This window comes from Leguminivora glycinivorella, chromosome 11, assembly GCF_023078275.1.
Source record: "Leguminivora glycinivorella isolate SPB_JAAS2020 chromosome 11, LegGlyc_1.1, whole genome shotgun sequence".
Classification (NCBI taxonomy): Eukaryota; Metazoa; Arthropoda; class Insecta; order Lepidoptera; family Tortricidae; genus Leguminivora; species Leguminivora glycinivorella.
This window is the reverse complement of record NC_062981.1, coordinates 15,881,895-15,901,404: the sequence shown is the minus strand read 5'-3', so window position 1 is coordinate 15,901,404 and position 19,510 is coordinate 15,881,895. Positions and strand designations below refer to the sequence as shown.

The 19,510-nt window shown below is 36.8% G+C and overlaps 2 protein-coding genes and 1 long non-coding RNA gene across 3 annotated transcripts; 2 read left to right on the top strand and 1 right to left on the bottom strand.

Annotated features, from left to right (window-relative positions):
* The first annotated feature begins 234 nt into the window (after positions 1-234).
* On the top strand, positions 235-2,025 carry LOC125231367. The gene has a single exon (XM_048136813.1). It carries the CDS (start codon positions 235-237, stop codon positions 2,023-2,025), a length of 1,791 nt encoding a protein of 596 aa, XP_047992770.1.
* A 6,454-nt stretch (positions 2,026-8,479) lies between these two features.
* LOC125231380 (protein insensitive-like) lies at positions 8,480-15,887 on the bottom strand. Its single transcript, XM_048136824.1, has 7 exons — positions 15,569-15,887; positions 13,897-14,012; positions 11,793-11,906; positions 10,779-11,315; positions 9,478-9,590; positions 9,243-9,386; positions 8,480-8,870 (listed from the first exon to the last, which is right to left on the bottom strand). Exons 1-7 carry the CDS (start codon positions 15,750-15,752, stop codon positions 8,729-8,731), a joined length of 1,350 nt encoding a protein of 449 aa, XP_047992781.1. The 5' UTR covers positions 15,753-15,887; the 3' UTR covers positions 8,480-8,728.
* A 1,000-nt stretch (positions 15,888-16,887) lies between these two features.
* On the top strand, positions 16,888-17,693 carry LOC125231431. Its single transcript, XR_007177613.1, has 2 exons — positions 16,888-16,969; positions 17,061-17,693. It is a non-coding gene; the product is annotated as an uncharacterized LOC125231431 (long non-coding RNA).
* The last annotated feature ends 1,817 nt before the right edge of the window (positions 17,694-19,510 follow it).

The following is a 19,510-nucleotide window of genomic DNA, read 5'->3' as shown; positions in this document are numbered from 1 at the left end:
CTTGTAAGGAAGCCTATCCACGACAGTCAACATGCATACCGGAGGGGAAGATCTACGGAGACGGCCCTTCTGGAGCTGGTGGATAGAGTGGAAAAGGCCTTAGAAGATAAGGAAATAGCTCTGTCGGCCTTTCTCGACATTGAGGGCGCTTTTGATAATACTCCAATTCGGACACTGGTGGAGGGGCTAAGAATCAAAGAAGTGGACTCCACCACGGTCCGCTGGGTGCAAAGCATGCTCTTAAATAGGAAAGTTAGGCTAGACCTGCTGGATACCACACTAGAAGTGGCCACTGTGAGAGGTTGCCCGCAGGGGGGTGTCCTATCCCCACTGCTCTGGACTCTTGCAGTGGACGGACTTCTGCGTAAGTTGGCGGATCTCCAAATCGACACTCAGGGGTACGCAGATGACCTTGTGGTGACGGTGAGGGGGAACTGCCAAAGTACTATATCGTACCTTATGCAGAGGGCTCTCAACACCATAAACGCCTGGTGTGGTGAAAACGAATTGTCCATCAATGCAAACAAGACAATTATAGTTCCATTCACGAACAAACAAAGGCTGGATAAATTAAAACCTTTGGTCATGAATGGTAAAACGATTCCGTTTTCTTCAGAAGTCAAGTATCTGGGGGTAACACTGGACCAGAAACTGACCTGGAACCAGCACCTGAACGGAACTCTACTGAAGGCCAAATCGGCCCTGGCAATATGCTGCCGTCTCGCAGGCAACAGATGGGGCCTTAAACCCAAAATTGCCTTATGGTTGTATACTGCTATAGTGAGACCAATAGTGTCCTACGCCTCTGTAGCATGGTACAAGAAGACGTTGCAGAAAGTGGCAGTGACGAAGCTCAGCAGACTGCAAAGAGCTGCTTGTAGCATCGTTACTGGAGCAATGTCATCCTCTCCAACAGCGGCACTAGAGGCCCTGCTGAACCTGTCGCCACTCCACCTCTATCTGGAACTAGAAGCAAGATCCAGCATACTGAGAATAGTGGCTACAAAGAGAGGAGGGTGGATATCACAAACACTGAGACTATTTACTGAATCAGTGCTTGATATCCCTGTACTGGGGATGCCGACAGACACCATGCACCCCCAGTTCTGCCCACAGAAACTCTACTCTGTGGAAATCCCGGAAAGGGAGGACTGGTCAAACAGTCAAATATTATGGAAAGAAGGAAGCCTAAGGTGGTACACTGACGGCTCCAAATCCGGATCTGAAGTAGGCTGCGGAGTATACGGCGAAACGCCTAGAAGGGCTAAAAGCCTAAATCTAGGACGGTATTGCTCTATATTCCAGGCAGAGGTATACACCATCTTAGAATGCGCGTCAATCAACCTGCAATGCAACTACGTCAACCATACTATTTACATCCACTCGGATAGCCAGGCGGCACTCTTAGCCCTAACTTCGGACGTCATAACGTCCAAGCTGGTTGAGAACTGCAGGCAACTATTAAACAACCTTGGATCCAAAAACAAGGTTGTCTTAAGATGGGTCCCGGGGCACGCAGGCATCGAAGGCAACGAGAAAGCCGACGAGCTTGCACGTACGGGGGCAAAGGGTAAGCACCATGGCCCAGAGCCTTTCTGTGGTATCCCGAAAAGCCTTACGAAACTAACCCTAAAGACCTACTGTCAATACAAAACTATTCAGCTCTGGAGGAACACGCCAGGCATGAACCATTCCAAGGCTCTCATCAGAGCCTACAGCAAAAAGGCATCCTCAAATGCCTTGGCGCTGTCAAGGAACCAACTTCGCAACCTAGTGAGGGTGCTGACAGGGCATTGCCACCTGAACAAGCACATGCACACTATCGGGAAACGTGCAAACGGGCGGTGCAGATTCTGTCTAGAGTCTGATGAAACGCCCCTGCACATCCTGGCAGAGTGCCCCTCTCTAATGCGCACACGCATGATTCTGGGCAGCTACCAATTTCACCCAGAGGATGTGAGGTATCTCGATCTCAAAAAGATACTACAAGTCTTTGAATTTGTAGGACTTGATCGAGAGTTGTAGTAGATGGCGATCACAATAGATCAGAAATGGTCGCAGTGATACATAAGACGCCCTGAAGCCTTACAAAGCCCCTAACCTAGAAGAAGAAGAAGAATCTACCTACCAAAAATTTATGTGAATCTTATTCTTTTTTTTTTGCACATGTTTGACAGAAGTGACAGCGTAGGAAAATTTAACTAGGGCAATTTGGTACCTATTATACTTACCAGACACCGGATTATGTTCCAAGAGTAATTAAATTAAAAAAATCTGCCAAACAAAATCTTATTGCATATGAAGCATAAGGACCTTTTTCAGATGGAAAGCTACATATGCATCTTATATTTCTAATTTTCTAGGGTTGTGTATACATATTACCTACCTAGCATTAGAAATAAAAGGCTTAGCACAGAACAAGACCAAAAGAACAAAAATTAAGGTATTTCTTACATACCGAATTAAGCGTAATTGTGTCGCTTAACTTCAAACCTGGATAAATCCATTCTGCTACAAGGTTAATACATATTTTTTATATATTCAATCTTAAAGTAGAATGGATTTAAGTACCCAAGTTTGAAACTAAGCGACACAATTGATAGTATGTATCTAGGAGATATTTTCTTTACAAAATCGTATTATTCAAGAGCGCTGTGATAAACGCACGTCGAAATAAAGTAAAATTGTCAATTTTTACCGATGAGATTGTGCTCTGTGTGTAATGGTAAACATTAATAATATGAAAAGTAATTGTTTCAGTCAGAGCATCTTCACTCGTCAATTTCGTCTTACTCTTTAGTTGTGAAACATGGATGACAAAGGAACTGACACACAAGCTGAAAGTGTTTGTCAATACGTCCTTCCGTTCGCCGGAAGGAAAAGAATAAAAATATATGGATACCTATATATATTATAATATTTATCCCGTAGGACAGCAGGTTACTTCAAACTACTTTAATTAACTACCTAATTTTAATGTTGTCTTCGGTTCCCGTCGTCGTTCGTCGAATCCCGGTAAGGGTATTTATTTGTGTGATGAGCACAGATATTTGTTCCTGAGTCATGGATGTTTTCTATGTATATAAGTATGTATTTATCTATTTAAGTATGTATTATTTATTTATTTATTAGTAAAAACATGTTTACATGACATTACAGTAAAACCAATGCGTCACGAAACATAGATAACAAAAAAGAAAAAAAAAAACAGTAAGTAAGAACATGAAAAAAAAACAAACAATAAAGTTTAAAACTAAACAATTGATTTGGGCGATGACGTAACAGTGTGGCTCCGTTGCGTCGTTTGCCCCGGTGTAGGATTCGGCAAGTTGCCCCGGAATCGCCGAAAACCCACACCTTTCGGCCAGAAGTCTGCGCTCGCGATGGTGTCCTGCGCTATATCGTCGCCTAGCACCCATAGTACAAGCTTTGCTTAGTTTGGGGCTAAGTTGATCTGTGTAAGGTGTCCCCAATATTTATTTAATTACTTACCATAATCATAATGTAATAAAATGTGCATTTTTTCGTGGTTACCAACATGCATACCAACCATAAAAATGCTTAACTAATTTGCCAGCGAAATTTAAACCTAGGCTATTTAAACGTATAGATACTTTATATACTTTTATTATTTTAGATCTTATTTATACTTTTCGGCAAAGCATTTTTGTTACCGTAGAATTAAAACGTTGGTAATACTCATTTCATCTACCTACTAAGGGCATATGTAATGTCCATGCAAACAAGGCCCGGCTATTAAGTTTCGAAATGTTATGTACATTTTATAACTTATTGATAAGTGTAAATGGTTCAAAAATTTCGTGCAGTAAGTAAAAAAGTAAAAAGTAAGTATTATTAAACAGAAAAACTATGGGCCTTATTTGATGCAGGTATGAAATAAGGCCCATGCCGCCCATGTGTCCACATGTCCACAACCTTCAATACCCAAGAAGTAGCGCTGCAGAAATAGAGATGGATCGGATATAATCTTCAAAGATGAGCTATCAACAGCGCCAGTATTTGAGTGGTGGCCTCAGAGTGGAAGGCGACCCCGCAAACGCCCAGTACTTATGATACACAATACACATAAACACAATACATTATAATATTTATTGCCCCGTAGGACAGCAGGCTACCCCACACTACTTTAATTAAGTACCTAATTTTGTCCCTTTAAACTTAATATGAAATAAAGTCTGCCTATCTTGACCACATTGACCTTGACGCACTGCTTGTTAAGACTTGAACCCCTCTAATTTAGAGTACCTACCTTATCCTAAATGCATAGTCCTGAATAAATGTGTTTTAGACGACAGACCGTAGTATAAATACTTAAAAAAAAAATGATGGGCCTTATTTAGAGAAGTAACTATATGTCTGCGAAGAAAATGTACAAAACGGCATGATTGATAAAACTTAGAAGAAATATAAGCACTGGGCCTTATTAAGGGCAGGTACTGGTACCAACCTGAACAAACTATGTATTACTAAATAAGAACCATCGTTTTTTAAAATATTTTAAAACATGACTTAAATTATTAATATTATGTCTGTTTTTATTGTGTGTAAATAAGTACATATAACTACTTACCTAATTGGTGTTCGGCAGAATAGTAATAAATAAACAATGATAACCGAATACCAAATTTTCGGCAAAATAGCTGAAAAGACCGAATACCAAATAGTTGCCTAATATTCGTGGAATCTATCGTAAAATACAGCATAACTTTATAATTGTTACCAATGACGAGAAAAGTTATGCATGTATAAAATAAACGTGTGTGTGTGGATTGAGTGAGCACCTTCCGAAAATAAAAAAAAATATGCTGATCATTTAGTAAAAGTTCTAAAACAATTGTAAAACGAATCTCTGAATTTGTAAAAAGATAAATCAAAAGATACAGCCATTAACATGTGCTCACTCAGTTCTCACAAACTACCAACGAAAACAGTGAATATATTCATTTAACATATAATATTTATATACTAACATTTAGTAAAAAATAGGCCGACCTACCTCTATAAATATTAGATCACCTAGTGACGTATTAAATTTTTTACAAATAGTTTCTTATGCTCACTCAATCCACACACTTTTGAAAAGCCGAATTTTGATGAAAAACATAAGATTTAGACCGCTATTATATGTGTATAGTTTAGTAAAAGTGAATTGGGAATTTGTAAAATACAAAACGAACCACTAAAGTGGTTTTTTTATAATAAATTTTTGTAAGTGCTCACTCAGTCCACACGTTTTGAGAAAGTTAAAAATGTAAATATCTTACGATTTGTAGCACCTAAGACACTCGAAAGTACTTCAACATTTAGTAAAAATTTTTACTAAATATCCACCATCTAATATTTTATATTCGTTGTCTGGTTTTAAAGATATTCAGACATAACTTTTCTCATACAAATGTATCAAGTAGGGTGACCACACTATGTCGGCTCCTGATTTTCCCCACCCCTTCCCATTGTCATATTGAGATTGGGGAGTTTCGTTCAATTTTGATAATAGTTTACCGGATTTGTAAGTGGGAGCGAGAAAAGAATAACTATTTCTCGCTCCCACTTACAAATCCGGTACGCTCATCTGTTAGCGCGATTAGATTACCAGGTTCTGGTTTCTTACTAGTGAAGTATTATATTCTTTGTTTCTTACCAATTATTATTCATCTCCTTTTTAATGCATGCATGTCGATATGGTTATTATCCTGACGTCGATAAAAATTACACAATACACATCATCACTAGGCCAAGAACATAACCTAAAAACAGTTTGCAGATGGAGAATTAATATGGTATTAGTTTAATATTATCAAAATTGAACGAAGGAAACTCCCCAATCTCAATATGACAATGGGAAGGTGGGGCAAATCAGGAGCCGACATAGTGTGGTCACCCTACTTGATACATTTGTATGAGAAAAGTTATGTCTGAATATCTTTAAAACCAGACAACGAATATAAAATATTAGATGGTGGATATTTAGTAAAAATTTTTACTAAATGTTGAAGTACTTTCGAGTGTCTTAGGTGCTACAAATCGTAAGATATTTACATTTTTAACTTTCTCAAAACGTGTGGACTTAGTGAGCACTTACAAAAATTTATTATAAAAAAACCTGACACGTTAGTGGTTCGTTTTGTATTTTACAAATTCCCATTTCACTTTTACTAAACTATACACATATAATAGCGGTCTAAATCTTATGTTTTTCATCAAAATTCGGCTTTTCAAAAGTGTGTGGATTGAGTGAGCATAAGAAACTATTTGTAAAAAATTTAATACGTCACTAGGTGATCTAATATTTATAGAGGTAGGTTGGCCTATTTTTTACTAAATGTTAGTATATAAATATTATATGTTAAATGAATATATTCACTGTTTTCGTTGGTAGTTTGTGAGAACTGAGTGAGCACATGTTAATGGCTGTATCTTTTGATTTATCTTTTTACAAATTCAGAGATTCGTTTTACAATTGTTTTAGAACTTTTACTAAATGATCAGCATATTTTTTTTTATTTTCGGAAGGTGCTCACTCAATCCACACACACACAAAATAAACCTATAACTGTATGCAATTGTTACGTACATATACTTATAAAAATATGGACTTAGTATTTCCACAGAATATATAATACTGATTCAAACTTTCACGATTTTTACACATATTTAAAATTGCAAACGGGACTTAATCGCGTATTTACTATGTTTTAAACACTAACCTCCGACGTTTCAAGGACGGCATTGTCCCCGTGGTCTCGGAGCAGACTGGTCTTTTTTGGACCACCAATTTTAAATATGAATATATAATAGTACGTATTATTTCTAACTAAAAAGTTCGTCAAACACGGTATGTCGATATTTCGACGTAGTATATCGATAACTTTTCACATCACTAGATTATCGACATTAGATGTCGAGTATTACCCATCACTTTATTTCAGTGTACGTATATAAAAACTTAGCCCCGCCCCTAAATTTGGTGCGATAGGGACAACTGCAGCTCAGGCGCGAAATCCCGCGTAAAAACCGCAAAAATCGAGGTTTCGCTCTCGACTGTTTCCTCCTCCAAAACTTAAAACGTAACGATTTACGAAATTTGGAAATCAGAATGACAAGGAAATTATCTGTGTCGGACCGTTTCGTTTTTTTGGATAATTGATCTCAGTTTTGAATACCACGCCTTTCTTTCTGGCAAATTAAATTAAGCCGTTTTGGCCAACTTTGAGAGGCTCTAATTCCTTTTAAAACCAAAATATCAAAAAAAGCAAAACGGTCGGACACAGATATTGATAACAAAAGTCTGTGTTGAAAAAACCATTGATCTAGCTTCAAAAACCAGAGAGGAAACAGGCGAGAGCGTTTGTATGGAGAAATGAGGGGTATCGTATCGTCTTAATTAAATGAAAAACAAGTGTCATTTAATATTTATTTATTCATTGTATGGCGTTATTTCCAAGTTAATTTCATTGTACATTATACCAGGGGTTCCCAATCTTTTCCTGTCTGCGACGCATTTGCAACTTAAAATTGTTACTACAGCGTACTGTAGCTAGTTTATTCAAATTATGTAGGTAGGTAAAATGCATAGCTAGGCATTAACTTATTAATATTAATCCGCTAATTAACATTTCGATAAACGGATTAACTTTTAAGTTAATTTAAAAAATGTTAACGGATTCGTTAACTTCCGTTAAATTTATCCGGCAGGCGTCAGCTGCGCAGCGAAAAACATGTTCTGAAAGCTACTGAATGAAAACACCCGAAATACCTACTGCAAATTGATCGATTTACCGGTAAATCCTAGGTTTCACCGTTGCCGATCGTTAAAAGTACGAAATATGCATAAACTAGTATTGTGATCTTCGCTTCGCTATTAGCAACGTTGATACAGTGGCTCCTAGGTTTTACCATGGCGACTGAAGGTACTTATTAGTGTCAGGGCCGCTAATTGGAGGACAATTTATGACCACATTCATTCACTTAAAACGATATTTGGTAACATTTCGAGCTTTAACCGATTGGCATCAGGGATATTTTGAGAGTTTTTGCTGTACCGACTTCGGGCTTTTACAGTAATATAATACAACAATTTTATTATCATGGATTATTGATGCAAGTAAAATTCAATTTTTATCACGTGTTAACGGATTATCGCAGCAATTCCCGTTTAGTTTGTACATTTGGATCACGTCTCCGATTTGGATAAAAATTGGTAGGCTGATAGAGTCCATGATACTGAGCAAGATCCACTAGGTTTCCCAAAATGTCCTGGGTTGATTGTATGAAACTTTCCTTTTTTGTTACCGAAAATGTATAGAAATCTGGTAACAAAAAAGGAAGGTTTCATACAAACTACATAGGACATTTTGGGAAACCTAGTGGATCTTGCTCAGCATCATGGACTCGATCAGCCTACCAATTTTTATCCAAATCGGAGACGTGATCCAAATGTACAAACTTAACGGGAATTGCACATCGATTAACTTTAACTCCCGTTAAATCTGTCAAAATGTATCGTTTTAACGATTAACGAAGTTAACTTTTTTAGTAACGGATTAGCGATTATCGAATTTAACTATTTGATTAACGGTGCCCGGTTATTGTAAAACGGTGAAGATTGCCTCACGGCGCATTTTGAGTGTCTGCGGCGCACATTGGAAACCCCTGCATTAGTCATACTCATACTCATTATAAACTAGGCAGCGCCATGTCAGCGAAATTATTCGGTGACGGTAGAAGATTCGTCTGAGGACGGCCCGGGTGGGACGTTTTCTTGGTTCGGGAGCTGGCGGGACTGTCGGTAGTGCAGCCGATTACGGTAGAGCTTCGCCTCGTCAGTGCACTTTATTGTAATGCTGCCTCTGTAATAAAATAGATCAATAACTTACAACACAGTATGCTCACGTTCGAAGTGTAAGTATTATGGATGGCAGACGCACACATATTATACTGTAGGTATTTAATTACTTTCATGTACCTACATCGGTTTTGTCTAAATTGTAGTCGCACCCGATTATAGACTGCTGATCTTTTGTTATAATAGGATTTATCTAAATTCGGTTCAGTCGCTTTTTATTTACCATCATTCTTTGTGGAATATATAATGTGTCGAAACTTCCTGCCGTATCTTTTACTATCTGCCTTCATTACGTAGGTAATAGGTACCGGCAATGTGTGTCCTCTCCCATGATTGCTAGTCACATTTAAAAAGATGATTAAATCAATAGCTTTACCTGACCAGCCGTTTAGAAACGCCGCAGCGTTCAGCGACGGTGTCCACGATATCATTCACGATTTTAGGGTCGAGCCGCTTCTTGGGCGGGATGTTCATGAAGGCTGGCGATTGCTTGCCAGTCAGTGAATGAGTAGCAAGTACCCTGAAAACAGAATATAATAATATATGTTTTACGTAAAACATCATAATGCACGTAGGTGTGTGAAGTCTTCACAAATTCTACCGTACCGTACCTGCGAGGAAAAACTGCTTGGAGAAGTTGCCTAGTGGCAGCGCTGTAGGATATCCAGTCTATATCGTTCAACAGTCTCCTAGGCACAACAGCGTTACCAGCTCCAATCGGTACCTAAAATTGTAGTTGTTTAATCACGAAGTCTTTGTCATAAAATATTGTGTGCATCAGAATGACTGACCAAAGTGGCAGATCGATTTTGGAGTACCATCAGCATTTACTACCTATTTGCTACTATTTACTACCTATATTGACATATTTGCTACCTAAGTTAGAAAAAAGATTTTCCAAAAATAATGTGGGCAGTCATTCTGACGTCAGGATGACTGCCCAAACTGAGTATGTCGAGGTTGGACCCCCTAATTTGCACCAATGTATGTACTATGATTTACTACCTATTTGCTACCTGCACATATATTTTTTTCAGATTTTTTAGGCCAAGATTAACGGTTTTATAAGCAAAATAGTTTTTTTGTAGAAATATGTTTCATAAAGTGGGCAGTCGTTCATACTTCAAGTTGGACCCCCTAATTTGCAACATTCTATGTCCTATGATTTTACTACCTTTGCTACCTACATATAATATCTATATATTTTTTTTATAAATAAAATCTGAAAACATACATAATATTATGTAAGTAGGCAAATGGATAGTAAATCATAGGACATAGAATGTTGCAAATTAGGGGGTCCCACTTGAAGTATGAATGACTGCCCACTTTATGAAACACATTTCTACAAAAAAACTATTTTGCTTATAAAACCGTTAATCTTGGCCTAAAAAATCCGAAAAAAATATATGTGCAGGTAGCAAATAGGTAGTAAATCATAGTACATACATTGTTGCAAATTAGGGGGTCCAACCTGGACATACTCAGTTTGGGCAGTCATCCTGACGTCAGAATGACTGCCCACTTTATGGAAGAAATCTGTAAAAATAATACTTTGCTCATAAAATCGTTATTTTTTACCTAAAAAATCTGAAAAAAAAAAATATGTGTAGGTAGCAAATAGGTAGTAAATCATAGTATATACATTGTTGCAAATTAGGGGGTCCAACCCCGACATACTCAGTTTGGGCAGTCATACTGACGTCAGAATGACTGCCCACATTATTTTTGGAAAATCTTTTTTTTAACTTAGGTAGCAAATATGTCAATGTAGGTAGTAAATAGTAGCAAATAGGTAGTAAATGCTGATGGTACTCCAACATCGATCTGCCACTTTGGTCAGTCATTCTGATGCACACAAAATATTTCATGTAACATAAAAAAATATACCTATCGATATGTAGGTACCTACCATATCGTAATCGATGCCATTATAGCTCGGTTCGCCAGTATTGGTAGTGTGCGCAGAAACTCGACGAACTTCCAGAGTTTTAGGATTCGAAACTCCTTCGCCATTAACATGGCCGTTCATCGTCAAATCCTCCTCCACTGCTTGCTCCATAGGTGACCTTGACCCGTTCTGACGTTCAGCCACACCATTCTGTTCGAAAGGCTCAGAAATACCCTCTGGTAACGGGGTATTCTCACGATGACATCTATTCACTATTTCTAAGTAGCGGGCGTAGAGACCTGTCACGATATCCTCCATCTCTTCCACCTTTTCTTTTCGGTCTTTCGAGTCGAAGTCTACTTGGGTGCTCTGGTCGAAGGTCAAGACGGGTCGTGCTTGTGCTGACACTGGAGTGCTGCAGATCATGGAGCGGCTCCTGGGGTTTGAAGACTTTGAAGCTTCGACTCGAAAGGACTGTCCGCTTCGGCTGCTCGAAGCGTCGCGATGGTAGTGAGCGTTTTGGACCTTTTTGTGACGTCGGTTGACTTCATAAGGCATCTGTAATAATGAAGTAATGGTATAGGTATTTTGATACTAACAACAACGGTAATTCCAATTACCTACATATTTATAAAGTACACAAATTATAGAATATACCCAGAAAGCGCAAACCATGCCGCCCTAAATCGACCTGGCGTCGCTCGGTTCAGCAGGAGCTCAGGGTGCTAGGCATGGGGAGGAGGTTACCCAAACTGCCCAAGACCGGAGTAAAAGAAGAAATATGATTGGAGCCCTACACCCCATCAGAGAGTAACAGGATGCAAAGAAGAAAGAAAGAAGACACAAGTTATGATGATGATGATGAAATTATGCCATGTGATTTTAAATAAGTAACTGCCAAAGGTTGCCAGCTAACAACGAACATTTTCAAATCGCACGCGATTAATGAGTAAGGTACTTTGTAGAAGCCATTTGCGGGGTCGGTCAAAGATCACGTTAAATATAAATAAAATATACTGTACTGTAAATACCAACCTCCTGTTCACTTTCGCTGGTGGTGTTGTCAGTATCCATCACCACTTGAGGCAATGACACCGGCCCAGTGGAAGCTCCTTGAAACGGTTGACCGGAACCCCTCGACCCGGAAAACTGTAATAAACATTTTCTTGTAATTATTTATCAGAGAATGTATCGCTGAGAGTTAGCCGAGCTAAAAAAAGTTATATTCCACTAGGTACACATTTTATTAAAAAATATTTACTAAATAAAATACTATATATTTCATCTTATATTTATTTTTAAATAGGATTAAGTATTACTGACTTTAAAATAAAACACTGATTTTTTTTCTATTGTACATTAACAGGAAGTGCATACAACAAACTCGTTGTAAAAATACTAATTTTGACGACCGGTCTGGCGCAGTCGGTAGTGACCCTGCCTGCTACGCCGCGGTCCCGGGTTCGAATCCCGGTAAGGGCATTTATTTGTGTGATGAGCACAGATATTTGTTCCTGAGTCATGGATGTTTCGTATGTATATAAGTATGTATATATTATATATATCGTTGTCTGAGTACCCACAACACAAGCCTTCTTGAGCTTACCGTGGGCCTCAGTCAATCTGTGTAAGAATGTCCTATAATATTTATTTATTTATTTATTTATTTTATTTATTTATTTAATATTTCGAGTGTTACCAAGGAACTTGAATGTAGTTAAAATAATAGTTATTTGTTATACAAGAGGGCAAAGTTGTATTTTGAATTGAATTGAATCATTTATTTCGGGTATTGTACCCATATTTGTATTAGTAACATTTTTTTTCTTAAAGACTAGTGTTAGTGTAGGAACATATTAAATTAATTTAAAATTAAATAATAACAAATAAATTAAAATCTCTGATAAAAGAATAGAATCCTGAAGTTGCGAGTTTTTAACACACGAGAAGTAAAATACATTTGCACCCGAGTGTAACACAAAACTTTTCCCCTCACTATAGCGAGGAAACTACAACGCAAAAATGCGTTTATCACTGCTTCCAGTAGTTCCACAGGTGGTAATCATTTATTTATTACTGGATTCACCTACTTTTATCAATTTTAAAGCAGTTAATATTACTTTATTCAAGGTCAAATTACTTTACCCACTAGTGGATAAAATGCGTTTTTACCCGCTGGTATTAAAGGACAAAACACGTATTTCCGAGCTAGTGAGGGGGAAACTACTTATACATATACATTATCTACCTATTGTGTTTTGACAACCGGTCTGGCTAGCGGATAGGGCTCCTGCCTACTAAGCTGCGGTCCTGGGTTCGAATCCCGGTCAGGGCATTTATTTGTGTGATGAGCACAGATATCTGTTCACGAGTCCTGAATGTTTTATATGTATATAAGTATTTGTATACATATCATATTTATATCGTTGTCTGTGTACCCACAACACATCAAGCCCTCTTAATTAAGCTTATCGCGGGACTCAGTCAATCTGTGTAAGACTGTCCAAACTTAGTTATTTTCACCACACCAACTGATAAAGGCTTTCTTTGCTATTCGAAAACAGATAGCAAAATTGCATTTTATCCATAAGGGTGCAAAGTAATTTCATACACATTTTAACTCGATGTCTTAAACTGGCTGGTAGACTTTACCTTGAAATGACGATTTTGAATCATAAATACCGAATAAATTGATGGATTTGATTTAATTTGATGTTTTATAGTCAATATTTTGTTCGTGTTGGCATGGCAAAGTTTGTTTAACCTTCGTGCCTTGAATGAAACCCTCGCAGCGCTCAAGATTCCACTTTTTGAACCACTTGCTACGCTTGCGGTTCAATATTGGAATGTTTCGCCTGCTTGGATATCAATATGGGCATGTGCGGTTAAACAACAACTTTGCCCCCTTGTAAAACAAATAAATATTATTTATTGTGTACTAGCTTTTGCCCGCGGCTTCGCTCGCATTAGAAAGAGACAAAAAATAGCCTATGTCACTCTCCATCCCGTCAACAATCTCCACTTAAAAAATCACGTCAATTCGTCGCTCCGTTTTGCCGTGAGAGACGGACAAACAAACAGACACACACACTTTTCCATTTATAATATTAGTATGGATAATATGGATATTAATATTTACCATTGGGCCGGACTTCATTTCTCGAATAGTGCGCATACACAGGGACAACACATTCTTCACTTGGCGATCCTCTCGCTCCGCCAACTCCTTTTGTTCTTTCACATAGTGCTTGTTATCTGAAAACAAAGTAGGTAAGGTTACAGCGGGGCAAATGGAGGGGCCAATGTAACTGGTCTCCATGGTTTACAATGTTTCTATTATTAAATACCTAGAGTGTCCACCGGTTATACATATATGGAAGGCGTGTTCAGTGGATAGATGTAGAACTCAACATACTGTAGGTAATAATGGAAAAACCGGCCAAGAGCGTGTCGGGCCACGCTCAGTGTAGGGTTCCGTAGTTTTCCGTATTTTTCTCAAAAACTACTAAACCTATCAAGTTCAAAACAATTTTCCTAGAAAGTCTTTATAAAGTTCTACTTTTGTGATTTTTTCCATATTTTTTAAACATATGGTTCCAAAGTTAGAGGGGGGACGCACTTTTTTTTCCTTTAGGAGCGATTATTTCCGAAAATATTAATATTATCAAAAAACGATCTTACTAAACCCGTATTCATTTTTAAATACCTATCCAACAATATATCACATGTTGGGGTTGGAATGAAAAAAAATATCAGCCCCCACTTTACATGTAGGGGGGGTACCCTAATAAAACATTTTTTTCCATTTTTTATTTTTGCACTTTGTTGGCGTGATTGATATACATATTGGTACCAAATTTCAGCTTTCTAGTGCTAACGGTTACTGAGATTATCCGCGGACGGACGGACGGACGGACGGACGGACGGACAGACAGACATGGCGAAACTATAAGGGTTCCTAGTTGACTACGGAACCCTAAAAATGGATCAGCTACAGGTGCGGGCCCCAGTCGAGATTTGCCCCGCTGTACCTTATTTATTTTACAAGAAAGAGCACGAGCTGTTTTATAAAAGTTACTATGATAGTAACACTCGAGTAACTATTTAACAATGCAATTTTTTCGAGTTTACGAGAGAGAATACATTGTATAAGTCATAAGTTATGTATAGCTTTAAGAATATTGTGTGCCCTTACAGGGCGTCATGTACCTACCTATATATACTTGTAACACCTACTGTATCATGCACATGACTACAATGAAATAAAGAATAAAGAATAAAAAAGAATAAAGTATCTATTGTGATCATTAAAACGTAAAATTACTTTCCTCAAAAAACAGCTCAAAATAATTAAAAGAGAATAAATCGTCATCTTAACGTCATATGTAGTTATTTGGTTAGGCATGTAGAAACCCGTGGTAGAAACTGACGAGTTAAAATTAATGACCCACGGTACCCACACCACTACACATCTGTGCATCACAAGTTATAATATTCACCTCCAGTTTGTTTTAGCCTTTAATAAAGATGTTAAACCAAAGCTTAAATGAATAAAATTATAAATGTGGTTTTGTATAGAGTAGGTACCTAATACCAAAACTTAGATGAAATTACCTACCTACCTAATGAAAATTCCGGAGATCACAAATCAAAAATACACAAAAAAAATCTGACTAGAACTACTCTTAATATCTTTATCTTCTCTATTATTTTCATAATTATATTTTCTAATTTTCTATCATTTGTATAAAATTATACCCACAAATGAAAAAAACCAGTGAGTTAAAGATAACGGTTCATTTAAAACTTACCGGATATTCTCACGACTTGCGCCCGCCGACTATTAATCCTGTGTTTATCTCGAACAAATATAAATTTCCCAACATGCAGATCAGTTTCATTACCAACTAAAGATCCAACATTAACCACCCCATAACTGGGAAAAAGGTGACGTTCATCCAACCATTCTACGAGCAACCATAGTCTTTCCGACATTTTAAAATGACTAAAACGCGAGTGAGAACGCGAAACAATTGCTACTGACTAAACAGTAGACACTGGGGACCGTTCGACGAAATAACTCAGGTAAAGATATTGAATGCTATACCCCAAGTGCGATATGCACCTTTGTCGTCCCACCCTCCTTCAGTTGCGAAGATCAAATGAACGAGCGACTTCGTTGCTAGCTACGAATCCGTTGTTGTGTTACTGTGATGAAAAAATGTTTTGTCTAGAGGAATACATGATTGAAAATTTACATTTTATTTCTGTCTTACGTATAGAAATAATAATATAACTTGACGTACGAATTGATACTAAAATATAAAATTTACATTTAATATTACTACTTTTTTTTTCAAAACATTATAATAGGATTAATAGGTACTTATCAAAAATATTCAAACGAAAGCCCATTTTGGTAGATTGATTAGGTGTCAAGTAGTAGGTGTGTCGTTTTTATTTAAGCTACCCTCGTTATCGTTTTCACTTTGGTTATAAGTGGTTCTGTTCTGATTTGTGATAGTTCCTAAATATGTATATATTAAAATAATAAAAATTATTAACTAAGAATTAAAATTAACAATTAACAAGATGCACTGCATTTAAAAACTATCGTCAAAGTAATAGGCGTATTTTTGTATTCGTGGTAAGTAATATTGTGACATTGCACATTTTTAGTACAACGACGTTTTTAGGTTTGTCTCAAACATAAGTTTTTGCGCATGGCAAGGACTTTAATTGATCTAGCAACTGAATCGATATGGATGACAGTTCTGTAATCCAATCAGAATCATCTGTCAACAAGGGTTGTTGCCAGTATACAAATATCCATGATTTTCATGATGTTAATTATTTTAGAATTTAAAATAAATATTTGATTTATAAATTAGGAAGTTGCTAGAATATGGTTAGAAGATCAGGTGTAATTTTACACACTAGATATTTCAGTCATTTGAAATTTATTACAGCAAATTGTGCTGAAGCTGTCGTTCGATTTGGTATCCCCAAGTCTCCCAAAGTTGTTTTGAGTTCTGAGATCATTTCCTCCTCACTGGCTGGCTGGCTCCGGTACAGGTCGTAGGCCTCCAGTGGCTATTTCGCGGTATCATGGATTATCTCTGATGTGGAACAGGAATCCAAATTATGGAGCAGCAGGAGTCCTTTTCTGTGTGGCCTTATGGCTTCCAGAATTGTATTTTCAACCATGAATTGTGAGTAGAGTTTTGTTGAAGTAATATTGAGTTTAATTTCCTTGTGTGATCTTGGCTTTGTAAAGTTTTGACCATGTGTCTCTATTTCCAGTCTCCTGATGGTTTATGTGGCGGGAAGGGTTTGTCAGAGCTGCGAAGGATGAGTCTTTTCAATTTCCAGCTGGTAAGAAATCCAGACTATTAAATATACACATGAAAAGGTTAGGCCACATGCCATTATCTAATGAAGTTTTTTTCTTCTATTTCAGCTGACTGGGATTTTACATTTAAGATTTTAAATTTTAAATTTATTTGTGGTTAAATTTGATTGTTTCACCCGAAGGGGGTTTCGGTGAAGAGGATGCTTGCCGTAGGCTGAAGCTTTGGTTGCGGTGGTGCTCTTTTGAATTACTGCGCCTGGGGCAACCGCTTTGGCTCACTGAAGGATGGCTTGCATGTGCAGCGGTAACTTCTGGCTTGAAGGTTGGTGGCATTTCTCTTTCCTGGAAGCAAGTGTTAAATTTAGTTAAATTTAGTTTCTATCATCTATGTTGGCACTGATACTTAGGGACTAACCAGTTTTAGGCAATGCTTGTAAATCACTCAGAACCATATTTGCACGGCCCAGCTCTATCGTCTGGCAATGTTAATTTAGGATAAGGTGCTAAGCTTAAGCTTTTATTGCTGATTTACAAGCTGTACTTTGCATTGTGTCCATTTAGAGAAATAAAACTGTGTGTCACAACTAACCGTTTTATTCCAATTCCATTTAGAACATGAATCCTTGAGGAGAATAGCCTGCTAGCACCTTGTTTCGCTTCTTCATTAAGTTTTTTGGCAGAATGAGTCTGCATGGAATTAAGTTTTAGATTTATTTTGATGATCGAGGCTTTCCCACCAGTTTTCCCGAGCCGGGTGTGGGAAGGCCCCGTTTCAATATTGGGTATGGAATGTACCTAGTTACCTACGTTAGTTTTAGTACCTATATGTAGTAATAGTTCTTTGTATCCAGTGAATCCCTCTAATATTATTTCTTAGGCAAGTAGGCCTTGATGTTACAAACATAACAAAATTATTTTTACCTGCACTGGGCTTTTCATTCCACAGTTACAACGTGTAGGTACTACATTTTTTATTGGTAATGTAAATATTTTCGAGATACTTTTACTTCAGTCTAAAGAAAGCATAATGCCATGCATTGTTTCCTAAAATGCCTAAAAATGACGAGAATATCATCAGGCTCAGTTCATCACATGGAGTGGAATAAATCAAGTATGATAATTTTAGTACCCACAAATTTATTTATAATTATGTATTAATGCATTTATTATTTAATTAAACATACATGGTACACAACAAAAAATCCTATTGATCTAAATTAATAATAAAGTACAGTGAAAAGACAAAATAAAGTTGTAAAAATTACCTTAATTAACATATAGCAAAAATAAAATCAAACTTTAATTTTAGAAATAATTTATAAAAACTACAGTACCGGTCAAAAATTTAAGTTCACTCCTTGTTTTCAGTACAATTGACTGCTTTAGAGAGATAGTTTTTTGTAGTTCAGACGTCAAAATTTGTTTCGTAAACAATTTATATTTTTTTTAACATCTGTTTCCCTCAAATCTTATAGGCTAAATAATTATTTGGCCTAAGGTAAACGCAGCTATTAACGCCCCTCTTAAGGCAATTTTTCAATCAACCGTTATTTTTAAGTATACAGATTGCCCTAAAATATTGTTTTTTAATTTTATATGCTAATTGAATGTTTATGAAAGATAAATATTAAGTTACCTGTGCTTAAATCGTAAATTTAGGTGTAAAAAACATAATATAAAGTTGAAAAGTCGAATGTTACTGTTACCGCTCCATAATAATGGACGTGAGGCTATTAACGATTTTTAAGCAGCTATTTCCGACCCTATGTGAGAGAAGGTATTTGTAGCTGTAGCTGTGTAACCTTTATAGCTGTAGGTGGCATAGTAACTCAATTTTATCCCTGTTATACCTACCTATGGATAAATAGCTTATTTTTCACGTTTAAAACATACTGTAAGGGTGGGTAAGTGAAACAACGGGGCAACTAAAACACTTAAATATATCTCCCATGCAATCATTTCAATAAGCTGTACAAAAAATCTATTATAATGAAATTGTCGGTGATGATGATACGATCATCATCAAAACAAATTAATATAAATTAAAATATTTGCTTGCATATAAATTATTATATTCAATTCTTAAGAATTCTTTTTTTTGTTTTTGGTTCGTAACATTGTACTTCGCATCAACTTATTTAATTCCATATTTTCAGGAAAAAGTGATTGATTGTATATTTTTTAATAAAATTGAATATTAAATATACAATCATACATCAATACAATATTAAAAAATATACAATCTGCAATACATTCATATGGCTGTTGTTAGCGATTCCTATGAGACGGTAATAAAATTTCTAAGTACGGACGGAAAATCTATTACCGACTTATAAAAAAAATATGTTTTATTTATTTTATTGGCCTTCCATTTATAAAACCGTTTGTTATTTTCCTACAT

Coding starts and splice junctions, on each gene's coding strand:
- LOC125231367 (XM_048136813.1), top strand. CDS start 235: ATGCTCTTAAATAGGAAAGTTAGGCTAGACCTGCTGGATACCACACTA.
- LOC125231380 (XM_048136824.1), bottom strand. CDS start 15,752: ATGTCGGAAAGACTATGGTTGCTCGTAGAATGGTTGGATGAACGTCAC. Junction 11,907..13,896: donor AAATGAAGTCCGGCCCAATG/GTAAATATTAAT, acceptor TGTTTATTACAG/TTTTCCGGGTCGAGGGGTTC. Junction 9,387..9,477: donor CAAGCAGTTTTTCCTCGCAG/GTACGGTACGGT, acceptor TTCTGTTTTCAG/GGTACTTGCTACTCATTCAC.